The 16,541-nt window shown below is 47.3% G+C and overlaps 4 protein-coding genes across 16 annotated transcripts in view; 3 read left to right on the forward strand and 1 right to left on the reverse strand.

Annotated features, from left to right (window-relative positions):
- Window positions 1–383: 383 nt before the first annotated feature.
- Window positions 384–9,316, reverse strand: LOC118505436. 4 transcript variants are annotated; one of them, XM_036041221.1, is made up of 3 exons: window positions 9,141–9,309; window positions 4,617–4,768; window positions 384–1,222 (listed from the first exon to the last, which is right to left on the reverse strand). In XM_036041221.1, exon 3 carries the CDS (start codon window positions 1,171–1,173, stop codon window positions 406–408), a length of 768 nt encoding a protein of 255 aa, XP_035897114.1. In that variant the 5' UTR covers window positions 1,174–1,222; window positions 4,617–4,768; window positions 9,141–9,309; the 3' UTR covers window positions 384–405. The 4 variants fall into 4 exon arrangements, with proteins under 4 accessions (XP_035897114.1, XP_035897112.1, XP_035897113.1 ...); XM_036041219.1 differs by lacking the exon at window positions 9,141–9,309 and adding an exon at window positions 6,723–6,880; XM_036041220.1 differs by lacking the exon at window positions 4,617–4,768 and having other exon boundaries at window positions 9,141–9,316.
- On the forward strand, window positions 6,267–9,013 carry LOC118505435 (mitochondrial dicarboxylate carrier-like). 2 transcript variants are annotated; one of them, XM_036041217.1, is made up of 3 exons: window positions 6,267–6,420; window positions 7,715–8,134; window positions 8,212–9,013. In XM_036041217.1, exons 2-3 carry the CDS (start codon window positions 7,722–7,724, stop codon window positions 8,666–8,668), a joined length of 870 nt encoding a protein of 289 aa, XP_035897110.1. In that variant the 5' UTR covers window positions 6,267–6,420; window positions 7,715–7,721; the 3' UTR covers window positions 8,669–9,013. The 2 variants fall into 2 exon arrangements, with proteins under 2 accessions (XP_035897110.1, XP_035897109.1); XM_036041216.1 differs by lacking the exon at window positions 6,267–6,420 and adding an exon at window positions 6,824–7,341.
- LOC118505434 (mitochondrial dicarboxylate carrier-like) lies at window positions 9,024–10,725 on the forward strand. Of its 3 annotated transcripts, none has more exons than XM_036041215.1 (3): window positions 9,024–9,166; window positions 9,631–10,069; window positions 10,126–10,725. In XM_036041215.1, exons 2-3 carry the CDS (start codon window positions 9,642–9,644, stop codon window positions 10,568–10,570), a joined length of 873 nt encoding a protein of 290 aa, XP_035897108.1. In that variant the 5' UTR covers window positions 9,024–9,166; window positions 9,631–9,641; the 3' UTR covers window positions 10,571–10,725. The 3 variants fall into 3 exon arrangements, with proteins under 3 accessions (XP_035897108.1, XP_035897107.1, XP_035897105.1); XM_036041214.1 differs by having other exon boundaries at window positions 9,161–9,255; XM_036041212.1 differs by lacking the exon at window positions 9,024–9,166 and adding an exon at window positions 9,223–9,362.
- A 664-nt stretch (window positions 10,726–11,389) lies between these two features.
- LOC118505437 overlaps window positions 11,390–16,541 on the forward strand; it is a 137,162-nt gene continuing 132,010 nt past the window's right edge. For 2 of the 7 annotated variants that reach the window (XM_036041228.1, XM_036041222.1), the window contains exon 1: window positions 11,390–11,545. The gene's annotated coding sequence lies outside the window, so the exon portion shown is untranslated. Of the gene's footprint in view, window positions 11,546–11,639; window positions 12,297–16,541 lie in introns of those variants that run through there. The other 5 variants (XM_036041224.1, XM_036041225.1, XM_036041226.1 and 2 more) reach the window with 4 other exon arrangements.

Below are 16,541 nucleotides of genomic sequence, written 5' to 3' on the forward strand. Positions count from 1 at the left end.
TGTCAAAGTTTGTCACACAAAGCGACAGTGGAATGTAAGCGCCACTGCAGCTATACGGTGCAGCTATTTGGCAACCATAGAGCCAGTCGTCCAAAACCGTCGATTGCGACGGAAATGAATCACGTACAGCACCAACCTTGTCCCCGCGCGTTCACAAATGCAACCGGAAATCCTTCCTCTGGGGAAAAGCATTAGATGGGTTGCGAAAGACGATTTGAAGACGACCTTCCGTTGAATGTTGTATTTGCTGATAATATGTTCGGTTTCGTTGCATCTCTCTGCAATGAATTTTCTTTCCGCACCGTTTAAAGATACCCCCCCTTCAACGCAACGGTGATATATTACGCTTGACGCGTTGCCAAACACCATCTTTGCACGACCGGTTAGGTGAAATTGGTTGCATTTTTAAAGATTTTTTATTCCTACCTCACCGTGCACGTAGGTACGTACCATTCGGTCGTGCACCTTGTACAGCAGCGTTTTGGACTGTTCGCGAACCGCGGACATTAGCGGGTACGCGGACTGTTTGCGGTGTACCGTTAAGATACCGTCCAGCTCGCGGAAGCTGCCGGACGGGAGTGGCCCCAGGCTGACGGTTACATCGGCCAAATCGATCAGAAACGTGCACAACCGTTCGTAGCATTCGGACGCGTTCACTTTGAGTACCATACGATGGTGGTGAGCGGCGGTGGTGGTGTGGAGCAGTTGCTCGATAAAATCGATCACTGCATTTTCTCCGCTGCCCGCCGAATGCATGGTGCTGTAGAATGTAAGATCGTCCACGATGATCAGTGTGTTGCGTTTGTCGTAGTCTGAAATCCGGCCGCTGATAAGCTGTAACAGTTCGGGCGAACCCAGACTGCCACCGCTCGCATACAGTTCCGCTAGTACATCGACGATACACAACTGTCCAGTCTGGATGGCGGATGCGGTGTTGAACGTTAGCTTCTGACAGGCCGCAGTGTAGTGTGCGGCGTTATGATTTGCCGCCACCAGTAGCACGTGATTGTCCGCACTCTGCTTCAGATGGTTCGTCATCAGCATCGCCAGCAGGAAGCTACCATCGACACCGGACTGCTCTTGGAGTAGCGTGACGCGGGGGGGTTCCATCGGTGGATCGTCTCTGCTACCGGCAACCGGCCAACCGCAGACTGACAGGATGTCCCAAACCATGCTCGTCGAGAGGTGAGGTGCAAAACGGTCGCTGCAAGGAGCCGGAGACCTGTAAAGAAGATAAATTAGCCTCAATATCCACAGATCCTTCTGTCTGGTGGTGGTGGTGGCGTTAACGATGGCAAATGTGTAAATGTTTCCCTTTGATCCACACAGTAGCAAACCGCACCGAAAATCCCCAACCCGAAGAGTAATCGCACCGAAACCGACCCGGGGGGGACCCAAGCGTTCCATCGGCACAGCGAACTTGGGTAGTGAGTTGGAAGTTGGTGAAGCGCGGGAATGGTGCTAATAACTCGTCGTGTAGCAGACGGAGACGGTGGACCAAAAACCAACATCATGCTTTTCGCAACCGAGCAGGCAAACACTACTTGCACACGCAAAAATGAGTACCGGCAAATATTTACAGGCAAAATACAGGCCTTCACAATCTACAGGGCTTTTGCGAGGTTTTATCGAACGAGGGATAATTTAAAAGCTAGCAGGGAAGAATTTTGTGTAAATCTAAGAAATAGCATTGCAATTTGTTGGTTGGAATTTATCTCGTTGAACCCATTTCGTTTAATACAGGTGTCGTTGCTATAGGTTGATTTAAAAGATTTTTCACACGATGACCCTGTGTCCTAGCGATTCATCCAACTAACTAACTTCATACGGCAGGCGCGGGGTTTAAATCCCATCCGGACCGTCTCCCCGTGGTGAGGACTGACTAACCAACTTAGTATTCTGAATGGGTTCCCGAAGCGATAACGGCACCGGTCTTCACACGGCAACACCTGGATCCAAATCCCATACAGACTGCCTCCCCGTTGGAAGAATGTCCTAAACGACGCCTTCGAAATATTACTTTTGCTGGTTGGCGCGTCGTCGATCGAAGAAAGTCCAAACTGACAGCGACCACAGAAAGCATTTCTAGGGCAAAGCTCTATCGAAGGACCTATTTCAATCATGCTGCATACAAGAGCATAAGGGGTAGCTCTGCTATTCCATCTACGATGACTATGGGCGACCGCTCTATATTCTCTCCCCCGGCAATTAGTAACTTGTTCGCTCATCACTTTGAGGGTCTTTTGGTGGACCCAGCTGACTCTTCTTCGACTCTCTCGACGGGACTCACGAGCCCTTCTGACGTCATTAATCTGACCTGAAGCGTTCCTTCTCTCCCGGTCCCGACAGCATTCCCTCTTCAGTGCTGATTGACTCTCGAGACAGGTGGTGGGTCCCGTATTGACGCGCCTTATCGTGAGAGGTCGGTTAGTATGGGAGTTTTTCCCTCGCTTTGGAAATCAGTCAATCAATCCTTCCTATCGTCCATCCACTTATCCCTTCATCCCAGCATGGTTTCATGCCTAGACGCTCCACGCTGTCGAATCAAATGTCTCTGATGCTTGACTTGTTTCCGCACTTACATGATGGAAGACAGGTTGACGTCCTTTACACGGACTTCAAAGCTGCATCCGATTGCTTGCCTCATAGGCTGCTTTTGGATAAGCTGGAACGCTAAGGGTTCGGTGGTTCACTTCTTCTCTGGAAGGACCGAACTTACAGGGCAAGGGTCGACGGTGTGCTCTCCAATCCTTTCGTAGGCAAGTCAGGGATTCCTCAGGGCAGTTTCTTACCTTCTTTACTGTTTTCGCTTTTCATCTCGGACTGCATCAAATCGTTCCCTCCCAAAGTAATCTCGTTCGGCCGCTCTCACAACAAGCAGCTATATGGCTACCAGCTCGGTGGCTCACCACTCTCCAGCCACTCTGACAAAGCTCCTTGGTGTGTGGCTCGATGACAAACTGTCTTTTGAGCCACATATCAACTCAGCCCTCGAGCTAGCCAACAAATTATTGGGCTTTATCAAACCGAATGGCGTCTGAGGTCCGTGATCCGTTGTGCTTGAGAGGGCGTTGTATTGCTGCTGGGTCCGTACCTCCAGCAGGTGTCACCTCTATGGATTGGTTGGAGAGGGTACAAGGGAAGTTTTCTAGAATCGGCGTAAGGCGCTTCCTAAACGATCCCATTGCTGCTTCTCCTCCATTAAAGCTCGGAATGAACCAGCCAGCGGAGTGAAATTATGCTTTTAGGATGCAGCCTTAAATTTATGGCTCGAGCAAATCTCAACCCAAAGGCTTTAAAGTTTAAAGTATAAACGGATTAAGAGTGTAATGTACTAAGGGGCGGTCCGATGGTCGAGGCGATAACGTCTTCACATCCTGGTCACAGGACCCGGGATTCAAATCCCATCCAGACCGCCTCCCCGTACGCAAGGCTGACTACTTTGCTAGGGGTAAAATTAAGTCACAGAAAGCCAGAAATGGCAGGCCGATATCTCTCGAGGTTGTGTAGTGCCAAGGAAGAAGAAGTACTAAAGCTTACCAACAACACAGAAACATTCGGCAAATGTAGCTATAAAATCGAGTTTTTATCCGTTCGTTTACAAAAAACCAACCATATTCTGCGTGCAGCTCATTTTTCAACCGTTTGTACGATCAATTTCCCAACCAGCTTAATGCCATGTGCTGCAAAACAGCGAAGCAATCTCGTGTGTGGACAAAGTAAGCATAGCTTGAACCACACCCTTCGTACCGCATTCACAGGCACGGGGGATGTAAAATTCAATTTATTTTCCAGCTCACATTTCTCACACAGGATCGAATCCGTACGAATGACAGCAGCAGCAAGACGCCCAAGACACTTCTCCTTCGTGTCGCCGGAGCCGCCGGATGCATTTTACGGTGGATTCGGATCGGTCGCCAGTTTTATTTCAGCGTTTTGCACGACGAACAGGACCGAACATTCCGTTTACATTGTGTTCGATACAGCGGAACCGGAGTATGGATTGTGGAGCTGTAATTACGTTGGATGCTTCGACCTTGATGTTTTATCCACAAGATAGAGCAGAATTGTTGCTCCGTTTCTCCCCGCGTGGCAGATATTTAAAGAAACGCGCAATAGGAAAACGCGAACGCGTTTTATGATGTTTTGGGACGACCGCTTTTCGTTTAGTCACGAACCGGTAATTTCGCTGCACGTTACACACCGGCATTATCGAAGGAAATCGATCATCACCGATGCCGCCGCTGGCGAGTGTCTTATCGACATATTTGCACGTTCCATAATCCTAATGAGCTGTGAAGCTTGCGTGGCAGATGAATCGTTTCTCATGCGTTTTCCCACTTCCTGGTGCAGTTTACGTTCAAACGGTATTATTTTTGGTTGGTCACCCGCGAATAAATCCTACTAGCAGCAGGCGAAGGCTTGCCATGCTGCACGAGTTCGTTTGTCAATAAAAGGGAACGGTGGGTATACGAGATAAGAGAGAAATGCCGGCGCGAGTTTATTGATCGGCACAGGCAATAAGCCAAATTCTTGACGGCATATGTGGACAACCCTACCGTTGTGTGTTTGTGTGTGTGGGAAAGAAGGGAGACTCAATTAAATATTAACATTACCTTAAAATATTTTTCCTTGCTGAGGCTTATTTGATATTCAGCGCACTTCTTTACTTCATGCCGTGAAAAAAGGTCTGTAGGAAAACTAAAAGTTTCCAAAAAATCCACTGACAGTACAGTAGTATTGTGTCGCGTTCCGAGTTATCTGAGATCTGAGAAAGAATTAGAGAATTATTTAGTTGTTAAGATTCGGCGGGGGACAGATTCCCTACACACTATCGAGTGGAATACTTTCCCTGAAAAGACAAACTGAACCCAACAACAGCCATCCAAACAACCCTTAACCCAGTCCCCAACGGTTGTCTCATGGGTGCAAATGTTTAACCTCTCACACACACACGTGTAGGACAAAACTTTTCCATGGTAGTTTGTTTTTCTTCGGTTCTTAACGAGTCGATAATGTGGTTCTTTCGTCGTTCTCCGAGAACACAATCTGCAAGATGGTTCTCTAAACGGAGAAGAAAAGAACGAACAGCGCGGTAGAGGTTGCAATCCGTTAGCAAGATAGCAAGATGTTTGTTACCGGCTGCCAGTTGGTCTATCCTTAACGAAGCCGGAAGATTATCTCTCCAAAAATCGTTCGTCGAAAGCGAATCCGAGCCACAGAAGACAGCCAAGCAAGGAGCATGATATTCTTCTCTTTAAAGGATATGCGTTGCTTCCGCGCGCGTCGGACTGGTTCAGATTGTTTAATTTTTCGCTTCATTGGAATGCACTTGGTTCTGTGAATGGGGAGGTTGAGTTGGCGAAACGATTTGATTGCTGTTTGAGCGGCGCTGCGATCCTTTCCATTGAAAGCTTTTGATGGAGGGGCAGGTTTTGCTGGGTTCGTTTGAACATTTTAAACCTTCGTTTTGTACTACAAATGTAAGCTTGCATTTTAAATATTTCAATGTTTCTTCGAAAGAGAAAAAAGCATTTGAATTGTAAATAGGCGTTTCCTAAATAAAACATAATTCTGATTTTTTTGCTGAATTGTTGCACAAGCAGTAAAAACGATCGATACACGATCTTCGGGATGGTTTGGTATGCCGGGAAATTCTTGCGTCAGTCTTGTCTTCTTACGAGACGCGCCCAAATATGCCGGCTGATTGACGTTATCTCTGCCAAGCCAGCGAGACGAGGAAAAAGTCTGTCTCAGGTCTCGCTCAACTGAATATATTCTAATGAAGATTTTATCTTTCCCTGTTGACAGTATCACATCTACCAGTTCGGTCTGATGATGATGTCGTTACTGGTTAGCTTGCCTATCGCTTATTAAGCCCGGGCTGAACCTCAAAATGATGATGATAATGATGCTGTTGTTCGACTTCAAACCATCTTCCAGCTTTCCTCTCCGAATTTTCACGACCATAGTCTATCATCAATCAACGATATGAATAAGCTTCCCGTGCAGCCAGATTCCGCCCGCCTTAAAGTGAATATGTAACGAGATCCGATGGTGCGTAATGGGGCCGAACATTACCGAAAAGAAAATGTAACGCGCTAGATGGAAACAGTCTCGGCCGTATGTGCGAATATAAAACATCACCCATCAGCACCCATGTGCGTCAGCGAAGGACACAGCAACAACAGCAACCAAAAAAAAAAACCCGGTCCATTCCAACATATTGTCACTGACAGGAATCGTCAAGTGATGATAAATTTAGCTAAACGGTGAACGGGCTGATAAATTCTCACTTCATCGCCGTGAGCCGGGCTGAGCGGGTGGTACCTCCGGACGCAATTACTACCTACAACCGGAATCGGAAGTACATCGGAGTGGTTCTTCCTTTCGCACCGGAAAGATTTCTCCATCCCACCGGTGAGTACAGTTTCCAGAGTGTGTGAAAGTAAATCAAGTTTGCCAAACCAAAACCGTGCAGTGTGATTAAGTTTCTTATTTAGTTTCAAAAACTATCGTATCCCGCTCGCGTACGGCACTTACTTTGCGATACAGTGTACCAGACTTGCTGCCCGTTTCCCAAGGCAGTGCTCCCATAGTAACAGCGGAAGCACCAAGCGTGTATGCTAATCGGATACACAAACACATCGTACCGTGGGTGACGACGGCGGTTCAACGCTCAACAAAACGCGTTTATTGAGCGATTAACAGTGTCCACTTACCGAAAGGTCAAATTATCAACCACTGGCTAACTGAATATTTATCTTCTAAAACGGTCGTAAAATAGTACGGTACGAGCGGGCGTGTGCGCGCGCGTTCACCTTAGTTGTTTTGAATTTAGCTCGTGGTTTCGCGTGTTTTTGTTTTGCTACCGCTTTTGACATTCCGCTGCACGGGGCGCGTTTTATAGCAGGCTGGATTATGGCGAATTTTTGAACCGCCATCTTGGATTCAGGTTGGTCGGGTAATTGTGATGTTGTGGAGGAGATATTACGAATTATTAGCCCAATGGCCAAAAGCTCACAATCAACACAAAAAAAACGAATTCATCGTGTGAAGATTGCTTTTAAATGCGTGCTTGAACAAATAGAACACACCCTAATGAAGGGTGTGTGTGGAATTTGTTAGCTGGGTCCCTTTGACAATTACGTCATGTTCCTTGCGGCCAATCTTCGAACAGAAAAAAAAAAACAAGTCAAGTGTTCGTCACCGTCGCTGCCGTCGCTTGTCGCCATCGTCGTCGCCGTTCGTGGTCGTCGTCGTCGTCGTTGTCGTATTTTTGGCCTTATACTTTCCCTTCCACCCTCCGCCACACCAGCAGCACCTTCTATCCACCAGCGGGTAAGCCTTAACTTGCATTGGTCGCCGCTGATGCATCCCATTATCTTCCTCAAACAAATTCGGCGTGGTTTTATCTAAAAATAACGTCGCCACCTGTGCTCACCGTACACCACCATCATATTCGTCGCCCTAGACCGTGTTCATGACCGACCCAAGGAAAACTTTGTTATATCTTGTGGGGGGCGCACCTTTAGCTTAACCTTCGTCTAGGGTGTTACGTGCTCTTTGTTTACATTCTCCTGTTCGCAGATTGTGACACAATATTATCAGCTGATTGGCATGGTTACAAGATCAGCCGTTGCACCGTGTGGTGGGCCAAAAAATGTGACACACTGATCTGATATTCCGTCTGCCTGCTATCTTCTACTTCTAGCCACACAATGTCCGACGACAAGAAGAAACGCCTTTCGTACTGGTACTTCGGAGGATTGGCTAGTGCCGGTGCGGCATGCTGCACCCATCCGCTCGACCTGCTGAAGGTGACGCTGCAAACGCAGCAAGAGGGTAAAATCTCGCTGCTCCAGCTCACGGGAAAGGTGGTACGGACGCAAGGCGTTCTGGCACTCTACAATGGCCTTTCGGCGTCGCTACTGCGTCAGCTGACATACTCGACGACGCGATTCGGAATCTACGAAGTTGGCAAACAAGCGATGGGCAACGATTCCGGGTTCCTGGGCAAAGCGGCCCTTGCTGGAGCTGCCGGAGCAGCTGGTGGTTTTGTCGGTACACCGGCCGATATGGTGAACGTGCGAATGCAGAACGACATCAAGCTGCCGGTCGAACAACGACGCAAGTAAGATGCATTGTGTAATATGTGTGTGTTTGGTATAGGCCTATATTCACGCTGTTTTGGCTTTACTTTCTTTTTAGCTACAAAAACGCAGTCGACGGTTTGTTCCGTGTGTATCGGGAAGAAGGCTTCGCAAGGCTCTTTTCCGGTGCGTCCACAGCAACGTCCCGTGCCGTGTTCATGACCATCGGTCAGCTGTCGTTCTACGATTTGGTGAAGGATTTACTGTTAAAATCCGGCCATTTCGGCGATAATCTGACCACTCACTTCTTGTCTTCGCTAACGGCGGGAGCGATCGCCACCACGCTCACACAACCACTGGATGTGCTGAAGACACGCGCAATGAATGCGAAACCGGGCGAATTCAACGGCATCTGGGACATTGTCCGCTTTACGGCGCGGCTCGGTCCGCTCGGGTTCTTCAAGGGATATGTGCCGGCCTTCGTGCGCCTTGGTCCGCACACCATCCTAACATTCGTCTTCCTGGAGCAGTTACGCATGAACTTTGGATACTTGAAGCCGGAAGCTTCGAAGTAGTATCAACACCAAAACAAACAACAACACACACACACACTCCTGCTATCCACTAACGATTACCGGTTACGGGTTACCGTGAGCTTTTAGAGCAATTTTGACACATTCCACTAACGAACAAGGAGTACGAGTCACACTCAAAATAGGATCGGCATGGATCGATTTGCGTTACCGTCAAACGGGCGGTATCGAACTTGTTATGGGTATACATATTTTTTGTTTTTTCTTTTAATTTGCAAAAATAGGATTTTGCGATAGTGGTAAATACTCACAAAGTGACGCGAAACAGAACGGGATAGCTATGCTGGTGAGATAAAATTGCATCGCAATAAATATTTATCAACGTTAGCCGGCCTGCGTTTTAGTACGTCCGCTTGTGCAGGAACGTATCGTGTGTTTACCTAACCATTGTTTACGTCAGTCCTCCGAGATAAAGATAGTTTGACGTTGGTGATGCGGTGCGTGTAGTTCGTACCTGTTTCGCAGTTCTTTAGTGAAAAAGTAAGTAGCAAGTTGAGTAGGTCCGCTGGCCAGCAAGTGGGACGCAAGCTGCACAGGTTGATTTAGTAGAACTGGCTGCTCGAGGCGAGATAAACAACACACGCGAAGTGGAAAGATGGATAAAATTTTCCGATATCAACACGATATTGACATTTGGATCAGATGTTTTCGGTCCGCTGTCAAAAATGCACTGTGGGTGAGGCTTTCAAAATTTGTGCCAAAATTCACTTGAAAATAACCAAACTTCGATTTGTTTTAATTTATTTTATTTCTTCGCAATTACTACAAATTGGTCCTTTTTTTAATTATTAATACTGTTTTTTAAATGTTGTTTACAACTTTGACCTTTAAAAAACCATTTTTTTGTACCATTTATTTGTACCGACTGTAATTCGGTACAACCATTCATAGATGGCGCTGGTGAGAATGGAATGATATTTAAAACTTCCACGTGCTCGTTCCAGATCGTGTTTACATGTCCCACCAAATGGCATTAAATAGGCCCGAAAAAGCGTCCCGATGGTATTTCGGAGGATTGGCGAGCGCTGGAGCAGCATACTGCACACATCCACTAGACCTGCTGAAAGTGCTCTACCAAACGGACATTCGTAACAATGTGTCGATGCTGCAACTATCGCGAGAAATTATCCGAGACGATGGCGTTACAGCACTGTACAGCGGCGTAACTGCGGCTGTATTGCGCCAGCTCACGTATTCAACGACCCGTTTTGCAATTTACGAGATTGGCAAGCAATCCGACTACGGCAGAGATAGCGGTTTCTTCGGTAGAATTGTAATGGCCGCGATCGGTGGTACGGTGGGTGGATTCGTCGGTTCACCGGCAGATCTTATCAACGTGCGTATGCAGAACGACGTAAAACTACCTCCAGAAAAGCGCAGAAAGTAAGATGAGGACATCAATCCTTGGCCGGTTCACTTATTTGTGTCTTCTATTTTAGCTACAAAAATGCAATCGATGGCATTGTGCGTGTGTGGCGCGAAGAAGGATTCCGGCGATTGTTTGCTGGAGCTAGTTCAGCCACTGCTCGGTCGGTGTTTATGACTATCGGGCAGCTAACGTTCTACGATCAGGCAAAGATAACGCTGTTTGAGACGGGCTACTTTACCGATAATATCGGTACGCATTTCCTTGCCTCGGTCATTGCCGGCGGTATTGCGACCACTATGACGCAACCGATCGACGTTGTAAAGACGGTTATGATGAACGCAAAGCCCGGAGAGTTTAGTAGCATCGGTGCTATTTTGCGACACATTAGCAAACTGGGACCGGTTGGATTTTTTAAAGGATTCGTGCCTCGCTTCATACGACTCGGACCGCACACCGTGTTGACGTTCATATTTTTAGAGCAGCTGAGGATCAACTTTGGTGTGCTGAAATCATAACCATCATCAAGCGCTTTTATATCTCATCATAATCGAATCTGGGCTGGGCATCGATAGTGCAAGTAGGATCTAGTAGAAAATGTGATTAGTTTCCTTATAGTAAAGTATGCTTGAGTTTTAAACATGTAGATAAATAAAATCGTAAATATTTATTAGTTTGTTGTTTTTATTTCTCAAAATCGAGTTTTGTACTTATCGCCACAAAATGACGATGAGCAATACTAAACACAAATAAAATACAGTTTTATAAAATTTTATAATATAGAATTTAAGTTCCACCAAATGTGTATCTCCAGCCAATTCTAGCGCTTTATTCGCATGACAACATACACACACACACACACACACACTGCTACAATTTCAAACCTGTTTCCGACACAACCAAACCCATGTTGCTTTGCCGCACGACGTTGGTGTGCGTTTGCACACGCCTGTCATCAACACAAGCCGTCAGGAAGCTTTCAATGGGGGATGGTGGAGAAACAAAAGCTTCGGAAAACCAGTTTTCCACAGTGGTACGCACACGAGAAGACGGGCCGTAGCTTGCCCGTTTGTAAACAGGTGCGTTTCAGCATGTGTTTGTGCATTCGTGTGCTGTCGAGAATGCGTTCGTGCGTTCCAACCCCTCAACGTTCGCTTTCCATCACGCTCATGCACTAGCGCACAAACAACCCTCAAGCGGCACGTGCGCAAAGGATAGCAGATTGCCGTTTCTGCAAGGGGTTGTAACACTGTCGGGAGCGGTGGTTGGGTTGGTTTCGTCGTTTCGGTCGTTGTTTCGAAAGGCAGCTTCGCACGACCGCTGCTCGCGAGATGGGAAATTTTGCTTTAGTAGTAGTTGATTCGTAGATTCGAAAGGACGTGCCGTTCACGAAGGGCACGCGTCGCACTGTTATCGTCGTTGCCGTCGTCGTCGTCGCCGTCGTCGCCGTTGTGCTTCTGTGGAGACATTGAAAGACTCCAATCAGTGAGAAGGTTCGGAATTCATTTACCACATTTTCCCATACCACTCGCGTGTGTTTGGAGTGTGAAATGTCAGCAACAGTGACAGTGGTGCTTAAAATCGTTCCAAAGTTTCCCTTTGTGGCGTGTTAATAAGCATCCCTCGAAACGTCGTCACCCCGTAACGGGAGGGGGCGTAAAGTTGTGCCAGGGGTTGCGGAAGCATCGGGTTCGCCACTTTCATCCCGAGCAGAGCTCAAAAGAGAGCTTTTGTGAATTCTCTTCGCTGTATGTGCGTGCCGTGTGTTCGTGGCTGCAATCATCACCACCACTGCCACTACTACTAGCAAACACAGTGCCCGACATACCAAAACAAGCCCCTCCGGCGCGTGTATTAGGCGGTCGCCCGCCGGAGAACGTATACGCGTTCTGTGTGTGGTGAGTGTTGAACGCAAAAAGAAACGGAAGCTCTCAAACCAGCTGGTTTCTGGCTCGGACCAGTGTTGTGACTCGGACGTAAAGTTACGTGCCGGAAAACGCAATCGATTCTCGAGCGTCCCGTGGCGCGGACGGGTTTCCCACCACTCATCAGCATCGGTTGACCCGTTCTCAGCTTCATCTTCACGGGAAAACCACTGTAAAATGACGTAATTTAGTGTCGAATTATGGTACGAAATCGTGTCGAAGTGAAGCAGTGCGTCATGGTCGCAGCAAGGCATTCCGGAGTGTAACCGTGTGTGACGGATGTGGGTGATTGGCGGATGGTGCGCGTGTGTGTGAAAAGGTAATTTATTTCGTGCCTATTTTTTTTTACTGTGACCGTGAAGAAAGCGCGTGTGTTTAGTACGGTGCGAAAGCTGTCGCCTCGTTTCGGAAACCCGAAATCTCTCCAATTGCTTCCCATAAACAACAAGTCCTCTGCTAGTAGTAGGCTGTGGTACTAAACATGCGCTAGCTAGGCGTTGTGGATGGTTTTTCTGTGTGAGTGTGGTTGTGTTTGGCTCATGGGGAGCAGTGTTGGTGTAGTGGTAGTGCATGTTTCTCGTTTGCCATCTTCATCCATGGTGTGTTACTACCAACTCCATGCTGGATAAAGTGCGGCCGAGCGAGAGAGGGAGAGAGAGCGCGAGAGAGCTAGAAAGAAAAGCAAGATGGATCTCATACATCAAGCATAAAGCCTGTTGTGCCGCCGTGTGCTGCTACTGCAGCATGTACGCTACAGGGAAATATGCTGTACGATAGCGCGTCTGGTACTCCTGCTGCTGCTGCTGTCTTGCGAATATCGAACATCTGGTCGTCTTACGTTACGTTTGTTTTCCGAACGTCTGAGCGACTGGAAAAGCGTGTGAAGTATACTCCGACCAACCAACCGAGCTTCTGTTGGTCCCGTGCCGGTTGTTTTGAGTAGCGCCGCAAGGATACGTCGGGCGGAATGTATAGGCGGTGGAGCAAAATCATGCCGGATTGCGGCATTAAAGCTTCTTACGAAGATTACATGCGGCTTTCACACAGCGCGTGTGTGGGTCTGTTTTGTGCTGTGAGGTTGGGCAGTCTATCTGGTAAGCAGTCTACGTTGCAACTCAGCGATGGAAAGATGGGGTTTTTCCTATTTTTTCGTCGGTGTCGTTCTTATCTACTCAGCAGATGTTGTTTGTACAGACTTACCGGATGTTTAAACTAGTAGATTTTTATAACTTTCCCAACTTTTGGAGCAAATTTTCCTCTTTGGCTTCTCTGTGTTCACTCTTTGGCTTCACTTGATAAAAATTATCGTTGGGTCTCAAGTTTCGAGTACGGAGTTCCATTCCGGACGAGATTCAAAGTAAGGTCCTGCTGTGTGAAGACCGGTGCCGCTACCACTGGAGCTCAAGGCCGCCCCAAGTAGCACTTGATAAACATTATTCAAAAACGAATTTAAATAACAAAATCCAGATGTAATCTAGTTTCTCCTAAGCCGGATGCTTTTATTACAGTTTCCTAGAAGTGTTAAATGAAATTCGCTTCTTACCGAAAAATACCAAAAATAAATAATGCTGTTCAGTAGAAACAGATGAATGAACCATCCCCCCCCCCCTTCCAAAAAAAAAAGGTGCCTCAATCGACAATGTTTATTAGTTCTACTAATTCGCTTGATTCCGGATGCCTCCCAAGAACCACCATTTGATTGACACAAGGTGAGCCAAGCCCTGCAAAAGAGGACGTGAAAATGTAAACAATCAACTAATTCGTTTGACGATCGGCCGCTAGAGAATCATCCCCAGACGCAGCATCAACATTTTTGTTTTGGAAAACAAAAGTTTTTCCGCGCTATGTGCTGAATGTAGTGTTGTGCTTCTCAGTACGTCAGAGCCTCAAAATTTAAGAACACGGGGCTGTATCGTAGATAAGTTGCTAGCTTGGTAGGTGAGAAGTTAGGGGAAATGTGTACTCGGTACTTGGCTTCATTGCGCCGGCTCCCATACCGGCAAACATGGAGGAAAATGCGTAAAAACGAATATGGCTACCCGGGGGTGTACGCGCCGGCCATTATGACGAAGGATGATAATGGGGTGCGCCGGGGACCTGGCCGTGGACTGGACGCCGGGTCCGCTCGTCCGACTTTTGGCAGGCAATTTTCATTTCGTTTGCCCGCGCTACCAGCAGCGGCCAGCAGCGGTGGAAAAGCGAAACAACAGAGCAAACGGACGAATCCAGCCCAATGTGTGCTGGACCTGCCGGTGGTGCGGTGGATTCGAAAATGTGTCAGAAAACTCGGACAGGAAAATCCCACCGCGTAGACGAATCCCCGGCCCAATATGCTGCCCGGGCATTCTATCCCCAAGAGTGCGGGAAATTGTTGGATACTTTTATTAAATTTATTCACATCAACCATGCCTCCGCCGCGTTGCCTCGTGGCGCCTGGTTCAGCCAGCCGAAAGAATGGAATGCAAAACCGTGTAGGCGTTTCGTTAAGCTTGGGAGGAAATTGTATCAAGCGGCTGCACTGGTCGCTGGATGCGAAGTCTACGATTGTGAAGATGGCTGAAGATAAATTGACGTTTATTACACAGCAAAAAAATGAAATAAACAAAAAGAAATCCCTTACCGAGATGTGCATTGTAAATGAAGCGAATTCCTTCAGTTTCACCATCTTTAAGGCTGGTTCTAAATGGGGATTCTGAAACGAGAAGTAAAGTCTCAGAATCCAGTTTAGCACACACACGAAAACTAGTTCATTTCTTGTTGATGCTATCTGTTAATTAAGTAGAGTATCTTCACGATTTCGGCACGAAATAAACCCATCGGAAAAGCATTGGCCCTGGAAGAGATGCTTTTGCTTTCAAATATCGATATAGTCCTACAGACCGCTCCATCGCTGTTCCCGTTGGGGTGAGCTTTCCCTTCAAACAGTCCACCCGAATTGTGTGGACATTGCCCGTTTTCAATCCGTGCCCGAGCCAGTGAAATGGAACCATTTATAGAAATCCTTTTCTGCGTTTGAACCTCTTTGTCGGGTGGGGGGAGGAAGCTGTCGGAGAGGGTGGTTTTAGTGGCCACAATTTCCGCCATTCGAGTTGTATGAACTCTCGAAAGCCCTTTGATGTTTAGTTAACCCCATCAACCTATTCACTTAAAGATGGCGTGCTATCGGTAGGTCCTGAGGGATTATCTTCCGGTGTTTCGTTTCTTCTCTCTCGCTTTCTCTCTCTCGCTCTCTATCTCTCTCTCATACACTTTAGCTCGCTCGTTATCTTTCGTGTACAATTTACCAATACGAATTAGTCAACCCGCGCCTAAATTTAAACAGTGATTCCCGGACAGTTTTCTCTCATTTTCCTTTGAAGGACGAATTGGGTATCGACTGGTGTTTGTCATCGAAATCGGGAACTTCTCGGAAGATAATGCGAGGATTCGTTATGCCCACTCGAGCTCGTTCATACAGATACTTCCGATATGGTTCCGTGCCCCGTTTTGTTTTACCATATTACCGGCATTATTATCATGAATGGAATACATAAACCTGTGCGCTGAAGTACCACACAGCCGACCAACCACAACCGACTAAATGTACACCGACCCGACCGTTTGGGTGCGTTCGAGGTTTGTTTTTGTGCGTGTGTTTACGCCGTATGGCGTCAATTCGTCCTGTCGCCGGCAAGGGGGAAAACCAATTCGGTAGGTGGGAGAGACTATCCCCCTTTTCTTCCGGTGCGTTGAGCGCGTTTCCTTGTTAAAAATGTCCTTCCTGTTGATGGGTAAAGCGGTATCGAAAGGTATATCGTGTGGGTTTCGGTGCTAGTGTCAAGTTCAGCATTTTTATTAGCATCAAAGCAATAGCGAGCGGTTCCGGGGAAAAAGAACGAAGCTCCTTCCCGGAACGTCTGCACATTCTGGTAAGGAAATTCATGTCCTGTTCTACTGCTCGCTCTCTGTGTTTGTATCGATGGGATTTTTTTTTCTTTCCATTTCCTGCATGTGTGTGTGTGGGTTTATTATCTATATTCCTTCCCTTCCTTGCCCCTGAGTTCCAGTTTCTGTGGCCGTTCTTTTCCATTTTGACGCGTGAAAAATGAAGGCCTGCTTTCCCTGTTTCCGCACAACTGCTCTCGTCTGCTTCATCCAAAAGAAAAACCTAGAGGTGTCTTGAGTTTTGGACGTGCAAGAAAATCGACCAAACCGTTTCCAACTCAATAGGGGAAGACAGTACGAACCGTTGTTTTGTTTTTTTGTGTGTTGCTGTTGTGGGGAGTGATAAGGAAAGAACGCCCCAGCAAGAAAATGGAACTTTTGCTTTTGCCGTGCCGATTTAGTGGTGTTCTTTCCTTTCTTTCGCCCATAAACTGGCGGTAACGGTACGAAAGATGCAAGATGCGCACGTGCGTGTGTGTGTGTTTTGTGGCGAAACCACATTTTCGCTTGCGTAAGGATTCGGTTTACGCATTTTATAGCCACCGCACGGAGGGACACCGTGTGGCAGCTTGGCAGGGCGTGCTAAAGTCAAGTGCAAACGTGTCGAGCCGAAAAGGCGATGCGGAGAGTGAGAGCCGAG

The sequence above is a fragment of the Anopheles stephensi genome, chromosome 2 (genome assembly GCF_013141755.1).
Source record: "Anopheles stephensi strain Indian chromosome 2, UCI_ANSTEP_V1.0, whole genome shotgun sequence".
Lineage (NCBI taxonomy): Eukaryota > Metazoa > Arthropoda > Insecta > Diptera > Culicidae > Anopheles > Anopheles stephensi.

Excerpts from the sequence above, each read along its gene's own strand:
- LOC118505434 (XM_036041212.1), top strand. The coding sequence starts at position 9,329 with ATGTTTTCGGTCCGCTGTCAAAAATGCACTGTGG. Across the intron at positions 9,363-9,630 it reads CTGTCAAAAATGCACTGTGG|ATCGTGTTTACATGTCCCAC; the intron begins GTGAGGCTTTCA and ends TGCTCGTTCCAG. Across the intron at positions 10,070-10,125 it reads CCTCCAGAAAAGCGCAGAAA|CTACAAAAATGCAATCGATG; the intron begins GTAAGATGAGGA and ends CTTCTATTTTAG.
- LOC118505435 (XM_036041217.1), top strand. The coding sequence starts at position 7,722 with ATGTCCGACGACAAGAAGAAACGCCTTTCGTACTGGTACTTCGGAGGA. Across the intron at positions 8,135-8,211 it reads CCGGTCGAACAACGACGCAA|CTACAAAAACGCAGTCGACG; the intron begins GTAAGATGCATT and ends CTTTCTTTTTAG.
- LOC118505436 (XM_036041220.1), bottom strand. The coding sequence starts at position 1,173 with ATGGTTTGGGACATCCTGTCAGTCTGCGGTTGGCCGGTTGCCGGTAGC.